This window comes from Staurois parvus, unplaced genomic scaffold (genome assembly GCF_062004578.1).
Source record: "Staurois parvus isolate SC_StPar_1 unplaced genomic scaffold, SC_StPar_1.0 ptg000564l, whole genome shotgun sequence".
Classification (NCBI taxonomy): Eukaryota; Metazoa; Chordata; class Amphibia; order Anura; family Ranidae; genus Staurois; species Staurois parvus.
In genome coordinates, this window is record NW_028318360.1 from 1,763,642 (window position 1) to 1,786,587 (window position 22,946).

The 22,946-nt window shown below is 41.6% G+C and overlaps 1 protein-coding gene across 2 annotated transcripts in view; it reads left to right on the plus strand.

Annotated features, from left to right (window-relative positions):
- Positions 1–22,946, plus strand: part of FAM193A (family with sequence similarity 193 member A) — a 181,734-nt gene that overhangs the window by 78,661 nt on the left and 80,127 nt on the right. For both annotated transcript variants that reach the window (XM_089691534.1, XM_089691533.1), the window contains exons 3-5: positions 7,811–8,056; positions 10,552–10,721; positions 19,371–19,538. In XM_089691534.1, coding sequence (XP_089547660.1) covers positions 7,811–8,056; positions 10,552–10,721; positions 19,371–19,538 — 584 coding nt within the window. The remainder of the gene's footprint in view (positions 1–7,810; positions 8,057–10,551; positions 10,722–19,370; positions 19,539–22,946) is intronic.

Below are 22,946 nucleotides of genomic sequence, written 5' to 3' on the forward strand. Positions count from 1 at the left end.
ACTGGTGTGGTTACAAACATGGTGAAGGCAAGAGAATGGTCCAGGAAGACAAGAGAAGAGGTGATTTCTCTTCACAGGAAGGGCAATGGCTATAAGAAGATTGCAAAGATGTTAAACATACCAAGAGACACCTTAGGAAGCATCATTCGCAAATTCAAGGCAAAGGGCACTGTTGAAACGCTACCTGGTCGTGGCAGAAAGAAGATGCTGACTTCGACTGCTGTGCGCTACCTGAAGCGTAGAGTGGAGAGAAGTCCCCGTGTGACTGCTGAGGAACTGAGAAAAGATTTGTCAGATGTGGGTACAGAAGTTTCAGCCCAGACAATAAGACGCACACTGCGTAATGAAGGCCTCCGTGCCAGAACTCCCAGGCGTACCCCCTTGCTGTCTCCAAAGAATAAGAAGAGTCGACTGCAGTATGCCAAAAGCCATGTGGACAAACCACAAAAGTTGTGGGATAGTGTTCTGTGGACTGATGAAACAAAATTAGAACTGTTTGGGCCCATGGATCAACGCTATGTTTGGAGGAGGAAGAACAAGGCCTATGATGAAAAGAACACCTTGCCTACTGTGAAGCATGGTGGAGGGTCAATCATGCTTTGGGGCTGTTTTGCTTCTGCAGGTACAGGGAAGCTTCAGCGTGTGCAAGGTACCATGAATTCTCTTCAGTACCAGGAGATATTGGATGGAAACGTGATGCAGTCCGTCACACACCTGAGGCTTGGGAGACGTTGGACCTTTCAACAGGACAATGATCCCAAGCATACCTCCAAGTCCACTAGAGCATGGTTGCAGAGGAAAGGCTGGAACATTTTGGAGTGGCCATCGCAGTCACCAGACTTAAATCCGATTGAGAACCTCTGGTGGGACTTAAAGAAAGCAGTTGCAGTGCGCAAGCCTAAGAATGTGACTGAACTGGAGGCCTTTGCCCATGAAGAATGGGCGAAGATACCCGTAGATCGCTGCAAGACACTTGTGTCAAGCTATGCTTCACGTTTAAAAGCTGTTATAACTGTAAAAGGATGCTGTACTAAGTACTAAGATTGAATGTCACTTGGGGGTTGAATAAAACTGATAATGCTGTGAGCACAGAAAAGACATTTGTGGTTATTTCATTATAACTGTTATGTTATATTTGTCTGACCTACAAGTGCCTCTTTAATGTAAATGTAAGCAAGATGACTGAATGATCAAAAGCAATGTCAAACTGGCCAAAACACTCAATTTCAGTGGGGGTTGAATAATTTTGGACACAACTGTATGTGTGTGTGTGTGTGTGTGTGTGTACACACACACACACGTGTACCTTGTTTTACGAACACCTCTGTTAATGTAATTTTCAGTTTACAAATGAAAATCCATTGAAAATAATGCCTCGGTTTACAATTTTGTTTTGCAATACGAAGCGTATGTTGGTGACGATTTTTAAATGAAATTTCTGGGGTTTTTTTTTCCCTTCTCTATAGCTCACAGAGTTAGCTGTCACTTTCCAAAGAGCTAAAGGATACTTTGTTTTTTTTTTTTATCTTCGGAAACAAACTAAAAGGAAACATTGTTTTTTTTAACTTGTAAATAAACTAAACGGAAACTAACGTTCTTTTAGCTGGGGGGAGAGTGACAGCTGAGTCTCTGAGCTATAGTGAAGAAAAAAAAACCTGGTAATTACATTTAAAAACCGGCGCTGTCCTATAGTGACAGCAACTTTTTTTTTTTTTTTTTTTTTTTACTCTTTTCTGACCTCCAGAATGGATTAATTGGTTTTCAATACATTCCTATGGGAAACCACATTTCGGTTTATGAATTTTTCGCAATACGAAACATCCCGGAGGTACATGTGTGTATGTATGTATATATACATACTGTGTATGTGTGTGTGTATGTATGTGTGTGTGTGTATATATATATATATATATATATATATATATATACCCACACACACACAGGTGAAACTTGAAAAATTAGAATACCGTGCCAAAGTTCATTTATTTCAGTAATGCAACTTAAAAGGTGAAACTAATATATGAGATAGACTCATTACATGCAAAGCAAGATAGTTAAAGCTGTGATTTGTCATAATTGTGGCTTACAGCTCATGAAAATCCACAATCTCAGAAAATTAGAATATTACATGCAATCAATAACACAAGGATTGTACATAGCACAATATCGGACCTCTGAAAAGTATAAGCATGCATATGTACATGGTTTGGGCCCCTTTTGCAGCAATTACTGCCTCAATGTGGCGTGGCATGGAAGCTATCAGCCTGTGGCACTGCTGAGGTGTTATGGAAGACCAGGATGCTTCAGTAGCGGCCTTCAGCTCTTCTGCATTGTTCGGTCTCATGTTTCTCTTGGCAATGCCCCATAGATTCTTTATGGGGTTCAGGTCAGGCGAGTTTGCTGGCCAATCAAGCACAGTAATCCCATGGTCATTGAACCAGGTTTTGGTGCTTTTGGCAGTGTGGGCAGGTGCCAAGTCCTGCTGGAAAATGGAGTCAGCATCCCCATAAAGCTCATCTGCGGAAGGAAGCATGAAGTGCTCCAAAATCTCCTGGTAGACGGCTGCGTTGACCCTGGACTTAATAAAGCACAGTGGACAAACACCAGCAGATGACATGGCTCCCCAAATCAACACAGACTGTGGAAACTTCACACTGGACTTCAAGCATCTTGCAGTGTGTGCCTCTCCATTCTTCCTCCATACTCTGGGTCCTTGGTTTCCAAATGAGATGCAAAAGTTGCTCTCATCAGAAAAGAGGACTTTGGACCACTGAGCAACAGACCAGGTCTGTTTTTCTTTAGCTCAGGTAAGACTCTTTTGACATTGTTTGTTGTTCAGGAGCTGCTTGACAAGAGGAATACGACATTTGAAGCCCATGTCCAGGATCCGTCTGTGTGTGGTGGCTCTTGATGCACTGACTCCAACCTCAGTCCACTCCTTGTGAAAGTCCCCAACACTTTTGAATGGCCTTTTCCTGACAATCCTTTCCAGGCTGTGGTCATCCCTGCTGCTTGTGCACCTTTTTCTTCCACACTTTTCCCTTCCACATAACTTTCTATTAATGTGCTTTGATACAGCACTTTGGGAACATCCAACTTCTTTTGCAATTACCTTTTGAGGCTTTCCCTCCTTATGAAGGGTGTCAATGATGGTTTTCTGCACAACTGTCAGGTCAGCAGTCTTTCCCATGATTGTGATTCCTACTGAACCAGACTGAGAGACCATTTAAAGGCTCAGGAACCCTTTGCAGGTTTTATGGCTTAATTAGCTGGTTAGAGTGGGACACTTTGAGCCGAGAATATTGCACCTTTTCACAATATTCTAACTTTCTGAGATTGTGGATTTGGGGTTGTAAGCCATAGTCATCACAAGTATGACAAATCACGGCTTGAACTATCTTGCTTTGCATATAATGAGTCGATCTCATATATTAGTGTCGCCTTTTAAGTTGCATTACTGAAATAAATGAACTTTTGCATGATATTTTAAGTTTTTGAGTTTCACCTGTGTATATATATGTATGTACAGTCAGGTCCATAAATATTGGGACATCGACACAATTCTAACATTTTTGGCTCTATACACCACCACAATGCATTTGAAATGAAACGAATAAGATGTGCTTTAACTGCAGACTGTCAGCTTTAATTTGAGGGTATTTACATCCAAATCAGGTGAACGGTGTAGGAATTACAACAGTTTGCATATGTGCCTCCCACTTGTTAAAGGACCAAAAGTAATGGGACAGAATAATAATCATAAATCAAACTTTCACTTTTTAATACTTGGTTGCAAATTCTTTGCAGTCAATTACATCCTGAAGTCTGGAACGCATAGACATCACCAGACGCTGGGTTTCATCCCTGGTGATGCTCAGCCAGGCCCATACTGCAACTGTCTTCAGTTCCTGCTTGTTCTTGGGGCATTTTCCCTTCAGTTTTGTCTTCAGCAAGTGAAATGCATGCTCAATCGGATTCAGGTCAGGTGATTGACTTGGCCATTGCATAACATTCCACTTCTTTCCCTTAAAAAACTCTTTGGTTGCTTTTGCAGTATGCTTTGGGTCATTGTCCATCTGCACTGTGAAGCGTCCAATGAGTTGTGAAGCGTTTGGCTGAATATGAGCAGATAATATTGCCCGAAACACTTCAGAATTCATCCTGCTGCTTTTGTCAGCAGTCACATCATCAATAAATACAAGAGAACCAGTTGCATTGGCAGCCATACATGCCCACGCCATGACACTACCACCACCATGCTTCACTGATGAGGTGGTATACTTAGGGTCATGAGCAGTTCCTTTCCTTCTCCATACTCTTCTCTTCCCATCACTCTGGTACAAGTTGATCTTGGTCTAATCTGTCCATAGGATGTTGTTCCAGAACTGTGAAGGCTTTTTTAGATGTCTTTTTGCAAACTTTAATCTGGCCTTCCTGTTTTTGAGGCTCACCAATGGTTTACATCTTGTGGTGAACCCTCTGTATTCACTCTGGCGAAGTCTTCTCTTGATTGTTGACTTTGACACACATACACCTACCTCCTGGAGAGTGTTCTTGATCTGGCCAACTGTTGTGAAGGGTGTTTTCTTCACCAGGGAAAGAATTCTTCGGTCATCCACCACAGTTGTTTTCCGTGGTCTTCCGGGTCTTTTGGTGTTGCTGAGCTCACCGGTACGTTCCTTCTTTTTAAGAATGTTCCAAACAGTTGTTTTGGCCACGCCTAATGTTTTTCCTATCTCTCTGATGGGTTTGTTTTGTTTTTTCAGCCTAATGATGGCTTGCTTCACTGATAGTGACAGCTCTTTGGATCTCATCTTGAGAGTTGACAGCAAAAGATTACAAATGCAAATAGCACACTTGAAATGAACTTGAAATGAACTCTGTGACCTTTTATCTGCTCATAGTAATTGGGATAATGAGGGAATATCGCATACCTGGCCATGGAACAGCTGAGAAGCCAATTGTCCCATTACTTTTGGTCCCTTAACAAGGGGGAGGCACATATGCAAACTGTTGTAATTCCTACACCGTTCACCTGATTTGGCTGTAAATACCCTCAAATTAAAGCTGACAGTCTGCAGTTAAAGGACATCTTGTTCGTTTCATTTCAAATCCATTGTGGTGGTGTATAGAGACAAAAATGTTAGAATTGTGTCGATGTCCCAATATTTATGGACCTGACTGTATCACTCCCCACGCCGACATTGGCAGCTACAGCTGTAAATCACCGGGTTCCAGCAGAGGATTCCCCACCGACACCCAGCAATTGCCCCAGAATACTTACGGGGGAGGGGTTGGTATGTAAACAATACAGATCTCTCCCGTCAGCACCAGCAAGCTGCTTTGTATTGCTTTGCAGAGCCTCCCTAGTAAGAAAAAGTAGCACACAGTAAAACACACGCAGCACATAGTTAACCCTTTGATTACCCCAGATGTTAACCCCTTCCTGCCCAGTGCCATTAGTACAGTGTCAGTGCTTTTTATTAGCATTAGTGTATTAGTGTCACTGGTGATTTAAGTGACAGTTCCCCCCCAGTGTCAGAATGCCTGCCTCAGTCCCGCTATAAGTCGCTGATCGCCGTCATTACTAGTAGTTTAAAAAAAAAAAAGAAGAGAAAAAATTCCAGCATATATACCACCATTTACACATATTGGGATTTATACATATAGCAACGTTCATTTTTGGCCTAAATTTATGACGAAATTTTGATTTTTAACATTTTTTTACTGGACATGTTTTATAGTAAAAAAAATAAATAAATATGTGTGTGTGTGTGTGTATATATATATATATATATATATATATATATATATATATATATATATATATATATATATGTACATAGTTTTTTTTTTTACATTGTCTGCCATTTTTTGTTTATAACAAAAAAAAAGGCGACCAAATACCACCAAAAGAAAGCTCCATTTGTGTGGAAAAAAAAAGGACACAAATTTGATTTTGGTGCAGTGTTGCATGACCACACAATTGTCAGTTAAAGTAGCGCAGCGCGGTATCACAAAAATGTCCTGGTTAGGAAGGGGGGTAAATCCTCTGGAGGGCAAGTGGTTAAAGGAAACGTCAAATCTAACGTAACTGAATATGACCTGTGAAGTGCTTTGACAGTATATAGAGTACCGCCTCAAACTGGTATTGAATACTGTTTCAGGTGGGTTTACAATTTAAAGAGGTTCAAAAGGCTTAAGGTTTTTTTGACCTTCATGCAATCTATGCGTGAAGGTAAAAAATCTTCTGTATGCAGCAGTCCCCCCTAATACTCACCTAAGCCCCCTTTCAATCCATCGATGTGCACTGCAGTCTCAGCTATCCCGTGACTCCCTCTCCTCATTGGCTGAGACAGCAGCGGGAGCCATTGGCTCCCGCTGTTGTCAATCACAGCCTGTGAGCCAATGAGAAGAGAGAATGGACAGGGCTGAGCTCCAGCTCCGTGTGTGAATGGACACACAAAGCAGCGGGTGCCCCCATAGCAAGCCACTTGCTGTGGGGGGCACCTGACAGGAGGGTAGGGGCCATGAGTTCTGGCTGGGGACCCGAGAAGAGGAGGATGCGGGCTGCTGTGTGCAAAACCACTGCATGCAGCAGGTAAGTACAGACATGTATGTTGTCTTTTATTTTTATCAGAAAACATTTAAGCCTTTAACCTCCCTGGCGGTATTCCCGAGTGTAGCTCGGGGTAAAGTTTCAGCACCACAAGCGGTAACCCCGAGCTACACTCAGGAATACCCTGCAACGCTGCTGCTGGATCTCTTCTTCACTTACATTGTCCTGCGCTCCCGCGATATCCTCCCTGCAGTGTCCCCGGCAATGTCCTCCGGCTGATGCCGGCATCTGTCTTCCGGGTTCCATTCCCTGCGACGTCGGGATGTGCGGGAAATTTGAAGATTTTAAAAGTGACATTCACTAAATACAGTAATGTTTACTATGTGATTTTATTGTATCAAACCATTTCACATACATTTTTTTCCTGGTGCTTTGTCCGGCGCCCTGCCTGCATTTTTACCGTTCTTTCTACCTTGGAACTGAGAAATGTTCATGGCGTCCAAAAAGTGTCCCTTTAGGTCAAAAGCAGTTTTAGACCAACTAGAGAACAGCGATAGTAAATCAGAACCACTTGCAGAATTGAGTGATAATGATTCGTGGGGAAATTCGTCATCAGATACTGAAAATGATTTTGCGACTTTGCTCAGTGATGTGCAAACTTGGTGCTATATTTCAAATTTCAGTGTTTTTGGTTTGATTATATTATTGAATTAAATTTTTTACAATAAAAAAACTACATATTTCCATGCAAAAAAATGTACCGCTTTGAGCACAGAAATATGGACATATTCAGACCGCTAGGGAGGCTACAATCATTTTAAATGTGTTTTGTGGCATAATCCCTTCAGGCAGGGGTGGACTGACCATTTGGAAACTTGGGCACTGCCCAAGGGCCCAGGGTCAGTAGGGGGCCCCATGAGATGCCCCTGGTACCTTTTTCATAGGCTTTTTTGAGGTTGGGCAAGGACAAAGGGGCCCCATGATCCCCTATTGCCCGGGGGCCCCATGAGTTGTCAGTCTGCCCCTACCTTCAAGTAACCGTTTTCTTTCCTTGTTAGCATGACGAAAAACTGACTCACTGTGCCACCTAAGCGTTCGTCCGTTTGAATTTATATTTTGCATCCCATAAACTTTTTTAAATAGCAAATTAAAAAAAAAATGTAAAAAGGCTAGTATTGAAATTGCCCTCTATGGAGTTTGAGTTACAGTTTTTTCCAGAGAATGTTAATTTTATCTCTATACTTTTTACAGGCTCCCTTTACATTTGGCCTCGGCCAGAGGGCTCCATACACAACTGGAGAACATTGCCTTCTCTGTAGAAGCGAACGCAAGGACCTTGCACTTTCTGAGTGCAGCACAAAAAATTCAAGCAAACTAGCACTTTCTACATCTCCTAAAGCCAATGCCAAGATGCACCTTCCCTTGTGGGTGTGCTCAGACTGCCGAAGGACAGTAGAGAGCGAGGATATCCATCCCACACAAGACCAGTCTTTAGTGGTAAGTGCTGGTGCAGGGTTTTTTTGGGCTTTGCTCAGTAATGTCACAAAAAAATCTCCTCATGTGGAACATTACTTGGTCATATGATTTACAAGAGCTGATTTTAGCTCTGTTGGTTGTCTGTGCACAACTCTAGTATGTCCACATAGTGTTAGTACATCCTGCCCCTTGTAATCTCCTAATCGCCATCATTTGCCGGCCAGTAACTGGCCCCTTGAAAAACGCTGTCCAATAGATACCTGACCTATACCATCTGGATCTGAAGGTTATTAACCCTTTTGCTGCCGCCAGAGTATAATGTCCGCAGTAGCAGAGGAGGATTATACACACACTTCCAGCTGCTGTAGCATCTGTGTAAACTTCGCAAGCTTACACGCATGCTTCCAGATGGAGGTTATCTGGTGGCTGTCCATTGATCCCTGGAACACGTGCCTTGTATGATCTGGGCTGCATTAGCAATGCCCAAGAACAAAGTATAACTATGATCAATTTTTAGTTTTGGATGGGATGGACAGGGAGGTTACATGGATTAGAACAGCTGTTTTTATTGCTGTCTGTGCCTTTATCAGGGAGACTCCACCTGTTTGTCCTGCTTTTTGTGATCAGCAAAAAGGAAAGTTCAAGAAAACCCCAAATTTTGAGTTGTCACTTGAACAGTGATAGAGGGGAAATCTTCTAATGGGGATATAGTTCTGGTTACAACCAGGGATTCCTGCAGTTTGGAGGGACTTCATTTCCACTTCCTGTTTTGGCTATTGGACAGATGGCAAAAAACCACAGGGTTTATAACCCTTCTTTACACCGTCCAAAATGGAAAAAAAAGTGTTTTTCTTTTAGTCCTACTTTAACACTCCCCTCCCCTAAAAAATATTGCTTTTGCACTAAAATAACCCCCCACGCCAGAAAATATGGGTTTAAAAAAATGTTGTGCTAATATCATTTGACATTAAAAATTGTAGCTACGACCATGTTATTCTTCAGAAAATGTATAAAGTTTAGGGGTTTTTAACTAATCTTTAGGCCTAAAATGTGCATTTTAATGTCTGCAAAAAGGGACAGAAATAGCACTGGCAGCAAAAGGGTTAAAGTAGGCATACCCGGTCTATCAAAAGTGCTCGTGTGCCCGATATTTGCACCTTATTCATTTCTCAGTGTGACTTGCATTGGTTTATTTCCAGTCAATGAAAAGTCCTGTATTAGGAAAAGTTATACTTTTTGTCAGTCTATACTAGCCGTGTCACTAAACAGTCACCACCAGTTGGTTTTCCGTCACCTTAACCCTAGGATCACATCTATGCGGGTGGTTCTGCTGCGGATCCGCACGAAAATCCGTGCAGCCGCACCACCCGCATAGAGAAATGTGGACCCGCGGACGGGTGGCATTAGTTCTAATGGCACGCTGCCCGCACTGGAAAACGAGGTTCCTGTGCAGGCTGAGTTTTCAAAAGTAGGGCAGGAACTTCTTCCCTGCGTGTCACGGGCACGGGAGTCCATTCAAATGAATGGGCTCTCTTGCCCGTGCAAAACGTGGCCCGCACGGCTGAAAATATGTGAACCGGGGGTAAAGCAGTAGTAAACAGCATCCAAAAAAATATAAATCCCCTGCAAGGCAGAATGTGGTAGTATGCATCGTATACTAGCACATTATGTATAACGTACCTTAAAACAAAGCCTTCCTTCGGCGCAATTGACACCACTGATAGGGCTTTAATCTTCACTCTGTCCTCCTTCCAGGTTCTTATGATCCGGCAGCTTGAATGGCCGAGCCGCGATGACGTCACTACTGTGCATGTGCATGGAAGTCTCAGGACACGGCACACTACTCTGAAAGAACGGCACGGTAATGCCATTCCTTTAGAGCGCATGCACCGGCTCTAAATAAAACCAAATATCTGCACGTTTGGGAGATACTCATTTTACCTACAGAGGTAAGCTTTATTATAAGCTCACATGTAGGTAAAAATTATCAAAGTGGCTTTTCTGCCACTTTAAGAGATGGTCAGTAGCTATCTTCTTCACCTTTCCTGCCCAGATTCACAGTGGTCCTGTTCTTGGCAAATGTGGACATACTGTAGAACACAAAGGTGTCTTAGACGCTAAACTTCATTTCAGGTGTTTTCTATTTATTTTCACAGAGCTCCCTAAACAATTGCAGTATTATAGACCATCATTGCTGTTGCAAGGTAAGCGTGTCAATGGTCCTTGAACATTGCACATCATTACTGAGCATGATGTCTATCCTGCACTACCAGTTTTTGCCTAGTTATGTTTAGTGATGCAGATATCGAGTCAGAAGTCAGGATGGAAGAAAGCAGAGATTTGCAGAGGGGGAATATCTCACTGCATGTTCGCTACTTAAACTGATCAGAAGTTTATAAAGTGATCCTTGGGCCATCCATGGCTTAGGTCGCACTGATTTACATCATTGTAGGTGTTTGTATCATATATGTAAACCAGTTATATATGTTTTCTAAGACTAAACATCTTGTTTTCAGAGTCAAGATTTCCTTTTGCACATGCCCCCGGGGAACAGCGGTTCAAAACAGGAGTCTGTTGGTGGAGGAAGGATGCTTGTGGGAGCTCAGACAGTTGCACCTACCGTGGCACTTAATAATACGGCACCTGGTGATATAGCATGCAGTTGTGATGCATGTAACGAGCGCAGGTAAGGCCTTCACAAATTAGTTTTCAACTTCATTACAATAGGAGTGGTAAACAAAAAAGCTGCATTTCATTACAATATAAGATGTAGATGTGTGTTCGGGCTCTCAAGCTGTGTTGTGACTAGAGGTTCTTTGCAGATATGTTGAACTTTGATACCATTGGATAGCTATGGGTTCCTTTCATATCCTGTTAATCTGCTTTGTTAGATTTTAAAGTATTTCTTCTGCTTTTTCGGGGCTCACAACTGCAAGGAACACAACTTATGCATTGTAACTCATTGACCTGTCTTAAAGAGAATGGGTCATTTGTGAGTGTGTGTGGGAGCAGTTTCTCTTGAGTCCAGATAATACATAGCCAACAGATTCTCCTTTTTTTCCCCAATCTATGTTTTGGACAGGAAAAAGCCTCATAAACTTACATTTGCAATTTTAAAGCGATTATGTCAACAAGTGTTATCATCTTATAAGTAAACGCTAAGAGCAGATGTAACCCTAAATGCCTAATATTACCTTGCCAGCCAGGTAGCCTCATCTTTGTTCCCCAATGAAACTATATTCACTTTGTTACCATAAGTCATGAATTAAGGTCCAAGCCCTGCCACCTGTCATTACCCTTTTCAATAAAACTGCCTCAGCAATTTAAAGGAAACCTATAATCATATACTTTCATTTTATAAAATCAGTATTGTAGTAGCAATACAAATGATACCAATTTTTGACAATCCAATATAATTCTACTGGAACAAACTGCTTTCGTGTTGAGGAGTGCTGTTTGTCTGCTGGCCATCTCTTTCCACAGATTCCTAGTTTCCCAGCATGCTTTGCAGCTTCTCCTGTGCTCATTCATTTGGTTTAATTTCCATCTTTCTAAGGACTACATATCCCATGGTACCTTTCTGCATTCAGGCAGTGATATGATGTGGTATGTCCTACTTTCAGCACCTTTGTAGTTCAGAAGGAAGGCTCTGTGAAATGTGTGACCCCAGCAGTGCATAGTCACTGGGCAGTGAATTAAATGTGTCACTGAATTCCAAGAAGGTGGTCATTATGCTACGAAAATGTGCAAAAAAGATCGATTTTGGACATAGACAGAAAAAAATATTTTTCATACACATTAAGTTAATATTTTTCCACGTCTGCTTATCCCTTTTGATTTAAAGGAGAAGTACAGCCAAAGCTCTTTTTGCTGTACTTCTGTGGATCACAGGAGTACAGTATGTTCTGTACTCCTGTTACCTGTTTTCAGCTGACAGTGGACTGAAGCGTGCTGTTGGCTGATGTCTCTCAGCTGGTCCATGCTTGGGAAAGATTCCAACTTCAAAGTTGGGGTCAGCCGTAGAGTCTGGAGCCGCATTTGGTTCAGATTCTTAGCATTTTCACCCCATCCACAGCCCAGCGCTCCAGTGAGAGCTTGGGGGGAGGAGCGGGGGCTTGACAGACAGCGATGAGAACATTGATCAAGCTGTTCATTTGAGCAACATATGCTTCTTGATCAGCATTGTCAATAACTGAAAATTGTCAGGAAGCTTTTAAATTATTATGAGGGAAGGGGGGGTTACCTGTTCTCGTGTATAGTTGAAGTGTTTTAAACATATACAGTCCTTGTTCCATTTGTAATAAAAAAAGGTACAAATTTAAAAAGCAAGATTTGTTTAGCTACTGAATAAGCTGTACTTTTATTTCAAGCGTACTTTTTTATACACTGCATTTCACCTTCCCAGTGTAACAAATTTTAATTTGTAAAAATACTCCACCCCAACCACGACTAGTGGTGCACCGAAATTAAAATTCTGGTGCCGAAACCGATGCTGAAAATTCAGAATGCATGTGGCCGAAAACTGAACTGAAACTGAAATGTCTGCGTATCTGGGGGTAGGGAGGCTCCAATTTTAAATTTTTTTATTTTTCTACTGTCATGTATATTTTTATTTAATTTTTTAACTTATGATATTATTGCTATCACATAGGGGACCAATAGTATAATAATATAAGTGACAGGTCCTCTTTGTAGGGGGAGTGGTTGGGAGGCTGTGTGTGCAAGGAGGGGAGCAGTGTATGCAGAGAGACTCTCTCACTGGCTGTCACTATGGGGTTTATTTACTAAAGCTGGAGAGTCCAAAATCTGACTCCCTTCTGCATAGAAACCAATCAGCTTCCAGGTTTCATTGCCAAAGCTTCATTGAACAAGCTGAGGTTAGATGCTGATTGGTTTCTATGCAGAAGGGAGTCTGATTTTGGACTCTCCAGCTTTAGTAAATAAACCCCTATATGTCAGTGCCGGTTTTTAAATGCAATTGCCTGCTTTTTTTTCCCTTCACTATAGCTCACAGAATTAGCTGTCACTTTCCCTGGAGCTAAAGGAAACGTTGTTTCTTTTTTCTTGAGAAAAACTAAAAGGAAACTGTTTTCAGCCGGTATGTTTCGGTGGCCGAAATTTCGGTGCATCCCTAACCACGACACTACCTGCATGGAGTTTGCATGTTCTCATTTTGTCTGTGTGGGTTTCCTCTGGGTACTCCAGTTTCCTCCCACACTCCAAGGACATGCTGGTAGGTTAATTGGATCCTGTCTAAATTGTCCCTAGTATGTGTATGTATGAATGTACATTAGAGACCTTAGCTTGTACACCCTTTGAGGGTTAGGGACTGATGTGAATGTACAATATATATGTAAAGCGTTGTGTAAATTGACGGCGCTATACAAGTACCTGTAATAAATAATAATTTCCATTTTTTTCTGGGTCTGTTTTTTTTTCCCCCGCATTTTCTGGAAATTTTACATCTCTAGTCCTGTTGGGAAGATTTCCATTTTCTTCCTGTTCTAGAGACTGCCTTTAGTGCCATCAGAGAGACAAGTTTTCGTCAAGCCACAACACAAGTCCCTTAGTGCATTCTGTCGTGATGTGTGTGTGTTGTTGTTTTTTTTTTACAGCATCAGCAGCTCCTGAAAAAGGGGGAGGCTCTCTTCCACCAAAATGCATTGGCTGTATCTGATGCTCTTAGCTATGCTTTTCAAAAAGTTCTTGAGTCTATTCTCTGGAAAAGAGGCGACATAAGGGGGAATATGACCAACACGTAAAAATATTAAAGTGGTCCATATTGGAACTTGGTGTGGTCATTACAGGAGGACAAGGGGGCACTTTTTACATCTGGTGGAAGAGAAATTTAAAATGGTTGGAAAAGGTTTTTTTACCTTAATACATGCTTGGACTTAGGTGATATGAAGCATATATGGTGGACATGAAGCATATATGGTGGACATGAAGCATATATGGTGGACATGAAGCATATATGGTGGACATGCTTAAAGTCAAATGCTTGGATAAGTGTATTTAACGTGGTCAGTACAGTCCTACATCTATATCTACGGAAAGACCTCTGGGAAGCGCTATTGCACAAACCAATAGACGGAATCATGAGACAGGAATGCGCTATTGTCACTCATATCTTTATGGCTGCAGAAGAGACTACCACAAAAGCCTGGAAATCGCCAGCTCTTAACTTTGACAAGGTGCAGCAGTGCTTGCATGGGCGGGACGCTAGTGAGTGGAAAAACTCACTGTGATTCTCACTGACATGCTTGATAAATTCCTATGCTCTTGGCAGCCATGGCACAATAATTTATAGTTGTGACCTACCACACTGAGCAAGATATAATTACATTGGGCCCCCCAGGGTGAAACATCCCCTCCTCTTTCCTCTTTTTCTCGGTTTACTTTTCCGTTGACATCTGGAATACTATCTCCACTTCATGAATAGCCCCCTCTTTGTACTAACATGTGTATTACTCTACATGAGGCTATATGCTCACCCTTAGCTGTGCCATTGTAACCTACCTTGCCCCCATGCATGAATCAGGAAAAATACATGTACCCCCATGGGACTTTTATGGCAGAAAGATGTATACAACAATATAAAAACAATAAATCTTCATTACAAAAGTTGATAAAAGATTAGGAAGGTCAATAAAATTAAGATACAAATATAACAATTCATATCTCAAAAGATAAATGACATCTTTTGAGCTGTGAATTGCTATATTGTAGCTGTTTTTCCAGTTCAAGTGTTTTTCAACTGTTTTTTCAAGGCATGGACTTACTATGTACAGCTATAAGCAAACGTTTTGAGAATTACACAAATATTAACTTTCAGAAAGTCGGCTGCTTCAGTGTTTTTAGATCTGCATGTCAGATGTTACTATGATATACTGAAGTATAATTACCAGCTTTTCCTAAGTGTCAAAGGCTTTTATTGACAATTACATTAAAGAATAAGTTCACCTTTTGTAACATGATTTATGTTGCACCAATTTTTCAGGGTGTAACATGTTATGAATGGACTAAACCCCCCCCCCCCCCCCCCCGATCCCCCGTTGTGGAAGCTAGCTGGGGATCTTCTCCCTACTATCTGTCACAATTTAAAAAAAAAAAAAATAGCCGCGTCACTCATTCACACTGTTCTGTAAATGAGAAAACTACAAGCCCCAGCATCCTTTGCAGCTGTCGACTTGTAGTTCTGAATGAACACTGTGATAGTTCATTGAGTCTTCCTGTCAGAAAGTCTCAGCTGCCCCTTTCGAGGTAGCAGAATATAGTGACAGATCAGAGGGAGACCTGCGTGGCACCAGCAATCTGCTGATCACTGGTGCAATGCTTTATAGGCTCCCAGAACAAAGAAAAACATTTTTTACTTGCAAAAAATTGTGCATGTATTATTTGCTGAAAGGTAAACTTACCCTTTAAGTTTATGCAAAGAGTCAATATTTGCAGTGTTGACCCTTCTTAGCTTTAGCCATACGTTTTCAGATTTGTTCTGCCTTCTACATTAAAGCGGAGCTCCACCCAAAAGGGGAACGTCCACTTTAAGGACTGGTCCCCCGCTCCCCATTAAGGATTGGCACCTTTGGGGGGGGGGGGGTGATAGCGGGTACCCGAATTTGACAGGTACCCGCTCCCACTTCTGGTCCAATCGCCCAGGCGATCGGAAACTGAAGGTGTCCGCCCTCCCTCCCTCCCTGTAGTCTTTTGGGACACGTGACAGGTCCCAGAAGACTACAGGACCATTCAGAAAGCGCACCGCTGCTCGCACATGCACAGTGGGTACCTGGCTGTGGAGCCGCAAGCTATCACAGCCAGGTGCCCACACTGAAGATGCCGGCCTCCTGGAATACAGGATGGCCGGTGAAACGGGCTGCGGGGGACACACCACGGGACTGAGGGACAGGTAAGCGACTGATTTTTAAAAATCAGCAGCTACAGTTTTTTTTTTTTTTTTTTTGACAGGGTGAGTGGAACTCCACTTTTAAGGGGTTAAATAACAGATTCTTTCTTTAGTCTAGTTCATTGTTCTCCCTCTTCCATAACTGATGCCTTTATTTATCATCCAGCTCTTGAGCTGGGGAAGGTGGAACTGTTTTCCTGGCACTGCTGATACAGTCACTGAGTTTCCAGTGCATAGAGCTGTTGAGTCATGCAAGAGACAGAGAAAGAATCTTACATCACTTCTGTGTCAGCCAAATGGGCACTACTCTTATAAATTTACAGACAAGACAAGACGAAAGTGTATTTGCTGCAGGAGATCTGTGCACTAAAACTGCGTGGTACTTCCTGGACTGCAATATAACGTTTCTCGCCTGTTCTGTATCAGTCACCCCTTTTTTGCCACTAAGGAAACATTTGTTTTGGTTTTTACTGTTAGCTGTTATTCCCTCTCTGAGGCTCCTTGCATATATCAGTGGTTTGATTTGCGGGCCAAATCGCCGTGATTTGCATATCAACATTTTGAATCATGGGCAGGATTGCTGTGATGCTGCCCGCAATTTCATAACGTGCTATTAAAATGCGAAATTGCTCATTAGTGTGTTCAGGTGCAATTTATTTTAATGGGGTCTGAAAACACGGGGCGTTTTTGCTGGAACTTGTTTTGGGCGACGCGTCATACGCATAATGGCACCTGAACACGCTGATAAGAGATTTCACATTTTAACAGTGCGTTTTTTAAATTGCGGGCAGAATCGCAGCAATTCTGCCCATGATTCCAAATGTCGATATGTGAACAGAGTCTGAAGTCTGTACTAAAGAATGAGCTCTGTGATTTGTTTGCCTTGTCTCGAGGTACGTAAACATGAGCATGGTTAGAAGCTGAAACTAGTGAACCCTGCAATTTTTATTAGTAGTTGGCTCATTCCTGATGGTTTACTCGTATGTCCACTTGCTTACTGATGTTTCAAAGGGAAATATTCCTATAAGAGAGACATTGCTAAAACAAACACTTCCACACTCTGTAAAATTATGTTAGCTTTGATTTCACTTTTTAACCTTTTTTTTCTTAGCCGGTTATTAACCTCCCTGGCGGTTTTCCCGAGTGTAGCTCGGGGTAAAATTTCTATACCACAAGCGGTAACCCCGAGCTACACTCGGGCTTACCATGCGGCGCTGCTCTGGGGGTCCCTGCAGCACTTACCTTGTCCTTCGTTCCCACGATGTGTCCCCTGCAGCGTCCCCGGCCATCTCCTCCGGCCGATGCCGGCATCCGGCTTCTGTGTTCCGGTCCCCGGGACGTACGGGCGCCGGCGGCGGGAAATTTAAAAAATGTCATTTTTTTTTTCCAGTTTTAAATAGTAAAACATTGCTGTTTCATCCCATTTCACATACATTTTGTCCCTAGTGCTTTGTCCTGTGCCCTGCCTGCAATTTGTCTGTTCTTTCTGCCTGGAAACTTAGAAAAGTCCATGGCGTCCAAAAAGCGTCCCTTTAGGTCAAAAGCGGTTTTAGACCGGCTAGAGAACAGCGATAGTAAATCAGAACCACTTACAGAATTGAGTGATAATGATTTGTGGGGAAATTTTCCTAAAAATTACAGCCTACAATAAAAAACTATTTCCATGCGAAAAAATGGTACCGCTTTCAGCACAAAAAATCGGAAGGAATCATACCGCTAGGGAGGTTAAACACCTATTATAATGTGATTAAGCTTGAGGTGCAAGAGTATACCAACATTGGGGAATTTACTTTGAATTGATACAGTTGTGCAGCGCTCTTAAAATCTTTCTAAAGTTTATTACTCCCTTAGTCAATCTTCATAATATGTAATTTCTTACATAAATGAAAGGAAACATAAATAAAATGTATGTGCATATATAAGCATATACTTGTATAGCCTTGGCTATACAAGTAAAGTTTTGGGAATGGAACAAATATTAATTTTCACAAAATCTGCTGCTTCAGTGTTTTTAGATCTTTTTGTCAGATGTTACTATGGTATACTGAAGTAGAACTACAAGAATTTTATAAGTGTCAAAGGTTTTTAATTGACAATTACATTTAAGTGCAAAGAGTCAATATTTGCAGTGTTGAACCTTCTTTTTCAAGGCCTCTGCAATTCACCCTTGCATGCTGTCAATCACCTTCTGGGCCACATCCTGACTAATTCTTGCATAGTCGAATTTGTGGGGGGTTTTTTTGTTCACCCGCTTCCTAAAGATTGACCACAAGTTCTCAAAGGTCTTAGCTGTGTCCTGGCCATGGGCCCAAAATTTCAATGTTTTGTTCCCCATGTCGCTCAGGTATCATTTTTGCCTTATGGCAAGGTGCTCCATCCTAGAAAAGGCATTGTTTGTCACCAAACTGTTCTTGGATGTTTGGGAGAAGTTTCTCTCGGAGGATGTTTTTGTACCATTCTTCATTCATGGCTGGTTTTTTAGGCAAAATTGAGAGTGAGCCCACTCCCTTGGCTGAAAAATAACTCCACATATGAATGCTCTCAGGATGTTTTACTGTTGGCATGACACCGGACTGATGGTAGCGCTCACCTTTTCTTCTCCGGACAAGGTTTTTTTCGGATGCCACAGACAATCAGAAAGGGATTCATCAGAGAAAATGACTTTACCCTAGTCCTCGGCAGTCCAATCCCTCTACCCTTTGCAGAATATCAATCTGTCTCTTATGTTTTTCCTGTACAGAAGTGGCTTCTTTGCTACCCTTCTTGACACCAGGCCATCCTCCAAAAGTCTTCACCTCACTGTGCATGCAGATGTGCTAACACCTGCCTACTGCCATGCCTGAGCAAACTCTGCACTGGTGGTGCGCGATCCTGCAGCTGAATCAACTGGCCTTGCCTGTGAACCCCTTTTTTGTGCAAAGCAATGATGACTGCACGTGTTTTCTTGCAGGAAAATTATTATTTGTGTCATTCACAAAACGTTTGGCCAGTGCTGTATATTAAAACTTTTCTTGTGATATTTTTAACAAATACTATATGCAGTCATCAAATGTAGTGTATTATTCAAATGTATCAATTTATAGATATCTGAGGAGATATTTGGGTTGATTTAATAAAACTGGAGAGTGCAGAATCTGGTGCAGCTGTGCATGGTAGCCAATCAGCTTCTAACTTCATCTTGATCAATTAAGCTTTGACACCTGGAAGTTTCTATGCAGAATTGCATCGGATTTTACACTCTCCAGTTTTCGTAAATCTCCCCCAGTGTGTGTTCTATGAGCTCTGGGGATTAGGAATAGCCATAAACTTGGGGAAAGTAATATTTTGTTCAGAGATTTTACTTCACCAATATACATACATGACATGTTTGCCATATTTTGTTTATCCATTTAATACTTGCTGCTTTTTTACTCCCATATTTTCATCATTTAGGGAAATTTCAGCAGAGTCTGAAAGGGAAACCCAGCAGCTTCAGAATTATTGGTCAGATGTACGGTACATGATTCGCTGCATATATCGCCAGGCTGGGACGCCGCTGGCAGATGACCAGGACCAGTCACTAGTGCCAGAGAAAGATGGAATGAAGGATTTGGTGGATAGGTAATCATCTTTCCTGTCTGTATATCAGGTGATCTGCTTGAGCGGTGAAGGAGGTTATGAGTAAGCGCTATATACAGCGTGAAACACATCAGCTATGCCTCGGTGTACCCCACTGCGATTATACTACTTATATGGATCCAAACATGAATCAAAGATGGCTTTTTACTGGATCTGAGGAGTGCAGCCGTCTGGATTTGTGTTGGTTCAGTCTGATTTAGAAGCAAGCTGGGGTTGGCACCTTTTGGAAACCGGATCGTTGAGTTCTGTGATGCTGGCTGACCTGAAGCAGTGGTTTGTTTGTAATCATCTGTTCTATTGTGGATATGATACACCATCTTTCATTCCTAAAGGAGAATTACAGTCAATCAACTTTGAAAGCTAATTTCAAGTTCTGAAACTACGATTTACCAACACTAAAGGCCTGCTTTACACTTATATGTTTTGCGGTAACGTGGTAGAGAATTCATTTTGATATAACATGCGCGTTAACTGTGGAAAAGTAAATTAAAAATTAAGGCCTACAATTAAAGCACAAAGGAAGGTATTTACATTAAATGAAATGTCTCTCGTGCTTGTGGCTGCTTTTAGTGGAAATCTTGTATTCCCCCCCCCCCCCGCCTCACAGTGTTAATCTCCTCATACTGTGTGGGTTGATGGGACAAGCCACTGGACCAGTCATATTCATTTGTCAAGGTTCCAGATAAGAGAACAACCACCAGCACTATTGACACTTCCTTTTCAATTCAACTTCAGCTGGCCATAAAGAGATCGAAATTAATTCAGTTTAACAAGGACTGACTGAATTTCGATCAGTGTGTGACCATCCATTTTTTTCAAAAATTCTTCATTTGGTTGACTTCCGTCGATCAGTGCCTGTCGTTGGAGTGGATTCCTCCATCCACCTTGCTTGTGGGGATGAAGTAATACAGTCCCAATTCCAATTATGTAAAATCTACATAAAAACAGCATGAAATGATTTGCAAATCTCATAAACCCGTTTTTTATTCAGAATAGAAACTAGAAAATAAAATGTGAAACCCCTGCTTAGATCTAAATTGGCAGTAGCACCTATAAAAGCCTAAATACCCTGCTTAGACAATGTAATCAGACAGGTGCGCTCAGCCACTAAATTAATCATATAAAGAAATGGCATCAACATGATACAAACATGACTCAAAAAAGTGCAAAAACATATAAAGTGCAAAAGAGTTCTAAATATATATAACAAAATCCCAAACTGTGCAAAACTATATGTAACAAATAGGGGTTCCCCCGAAAACAACCCTATCAGCCATTGGCCGATATGAAAATAAGTACCGATACAGGTGCCGAAAATAACCCCTCTCGCTCGTTGCGGCCGCCACCTGCTGCCGAACGGTAGTTCTCAGCCTTACCTGAGAAACCACCAAACGATCCTGGGGCTGGGCATAGAGATAAGTGAAGGAAAGATGACTCCACTCATCTCTATGCCCTTGGAGGACCGATGCGATGTCACTTCCGGTTCCAGCGACTTGTAAACAAGGCATTTTTTTTTTTTCTTTTAAAAAGCACTAGATCAATGCTTTTTTTGATCTAATGCTTTACATTGTAAAGGAGAATGTGGGTTCTTATTGACCCCATATCTCTCCATAAAGAGAACCTGTCACTAATTATTTCTGTCACAAGGGATGCATGCACTGCACTGGAGATCTAAATGCGCTCATGAAAAAGGTAACACTCATGTAGCTTGTTCAAAGGACCATCCATCCAGCAAGGACCTTCAGTGCAGACTGTCATGTGTAGTGAAACCACTCTGCTCAAATGGTTATCCACCCAGCATGGATCATCAGCATAAGACAAGATTGAAGGGGATTCACAACCACAGCATCCATATATATATAAAAGAAAGGAGAAGCCACATGGTGCAGTAAACTTAAAACGTGTAATAATGGAATGTTGCCCTGACAATAGTAGCAGTAATCCAACTGATCCAGGCACAGTTATGAGCCACAGCGGTGGATGTGTGTGATGACATCAGTCAGGCTCCACCTTACATGTTTCACCCAAAAAGGCTTTTTTTTTTTTTTTGTGCCTGTGAATCCCATTCCATCTAGTCTTATGATGATGATCCTTGGAGCAAAGTGGCTTTACGACACGTCAGTCTGCACTGATAATCCATGCTGGTGGTGTTACCTTTTTCATGAGCTCCAGTACAGAGATCTATTATATTTGGTAAGCATCTTTGCATGTCTGGTTTCACTCAAGCACTGGAGCACTTTATTGGAATGTGTTTTTTTTTTTTGGTACTGTGAACCATTTCATCACTGGATTTCATTGGTTATTTATTGGGAGTTTTTCTGCACTTTATTTTGTAGGACTATATTACATATAAGTAGTGGTGCACCGAAATGAAAATTCTGGTGCTGAAACCGAAAACAAAAATTCAGAATGCACTTGGCCGAAAACCTAAACCGAAATGCGCAGTTTTTAAAAATAAATATATATTTTTTGGAATAAAAATACACTTTGATTAAAAAAAAAAACCCCAAAAATATATACCCCACTTTTTTTTTATAAAATATGAAAGAGGATATTACGGCGAGTAAATAGATACCCAACGTCATGCTTTAAATTTGCGCACGCTCATGGAATGGCGTGAAACTGCGGTACTTAAAAATCTACATTGGTGATGCTTTAAAAATGGCCGGAACCGGAAGTGACATTGCTCCGGTCCTCCCAAGGGCACACAAATGAGTGGAGGCCATCTATCCTTCACTGATCTCTATGCCCAGCGCCAGGATCGTTCGATGGTTTCTCAGGTAAGGCTGAGAAGTATCGAGCGGTGGCCACTGGCGGCAGCGGCGGGCGGGGTTTTTTCAATACCTGTATCAGTGCTTTTTTTTCTTTTCAGCTGACACTAAAAGGGGTGTTTTCGGCCGATCATTTCGGCCACTGAAATTTCAGTGCATCCCTACATATAAGTTTTATTCATTTTTTATGAAATTGATTTGTATCTTATTTTTTATGATTCAGTTACATACTTTCTGCACTTTTTTATTGGACATTTTGTTACATATTTGTTTTTTTTCATTGTTTAGAATTTTTGTTATATTTAGAACTCTTTTGCACTTTTATATATTTGCATTTTTTTTAGTCATGTTTATATCATGTTGATGCCATTTCTTTATTTGTATCTATTTATCTGGTTGATTTAGTGGGTGAATGCACGTCTGTCTTATTTACAGCTGGCTGGAAAGAAAAACAGTCTATGGCTAGTTTTACTCTTTAATGGTGTACTTTAATTGTAATTTTCTAGAACATATTTGCATCAGTTAGGCCCCTTTTCATAGGAAGGATCCGATCAGGTCTGCCTTTTTTTCAGGTGGACCTGATTGGACCCTCCATTCACCCTTATGGGACTGGATTGTG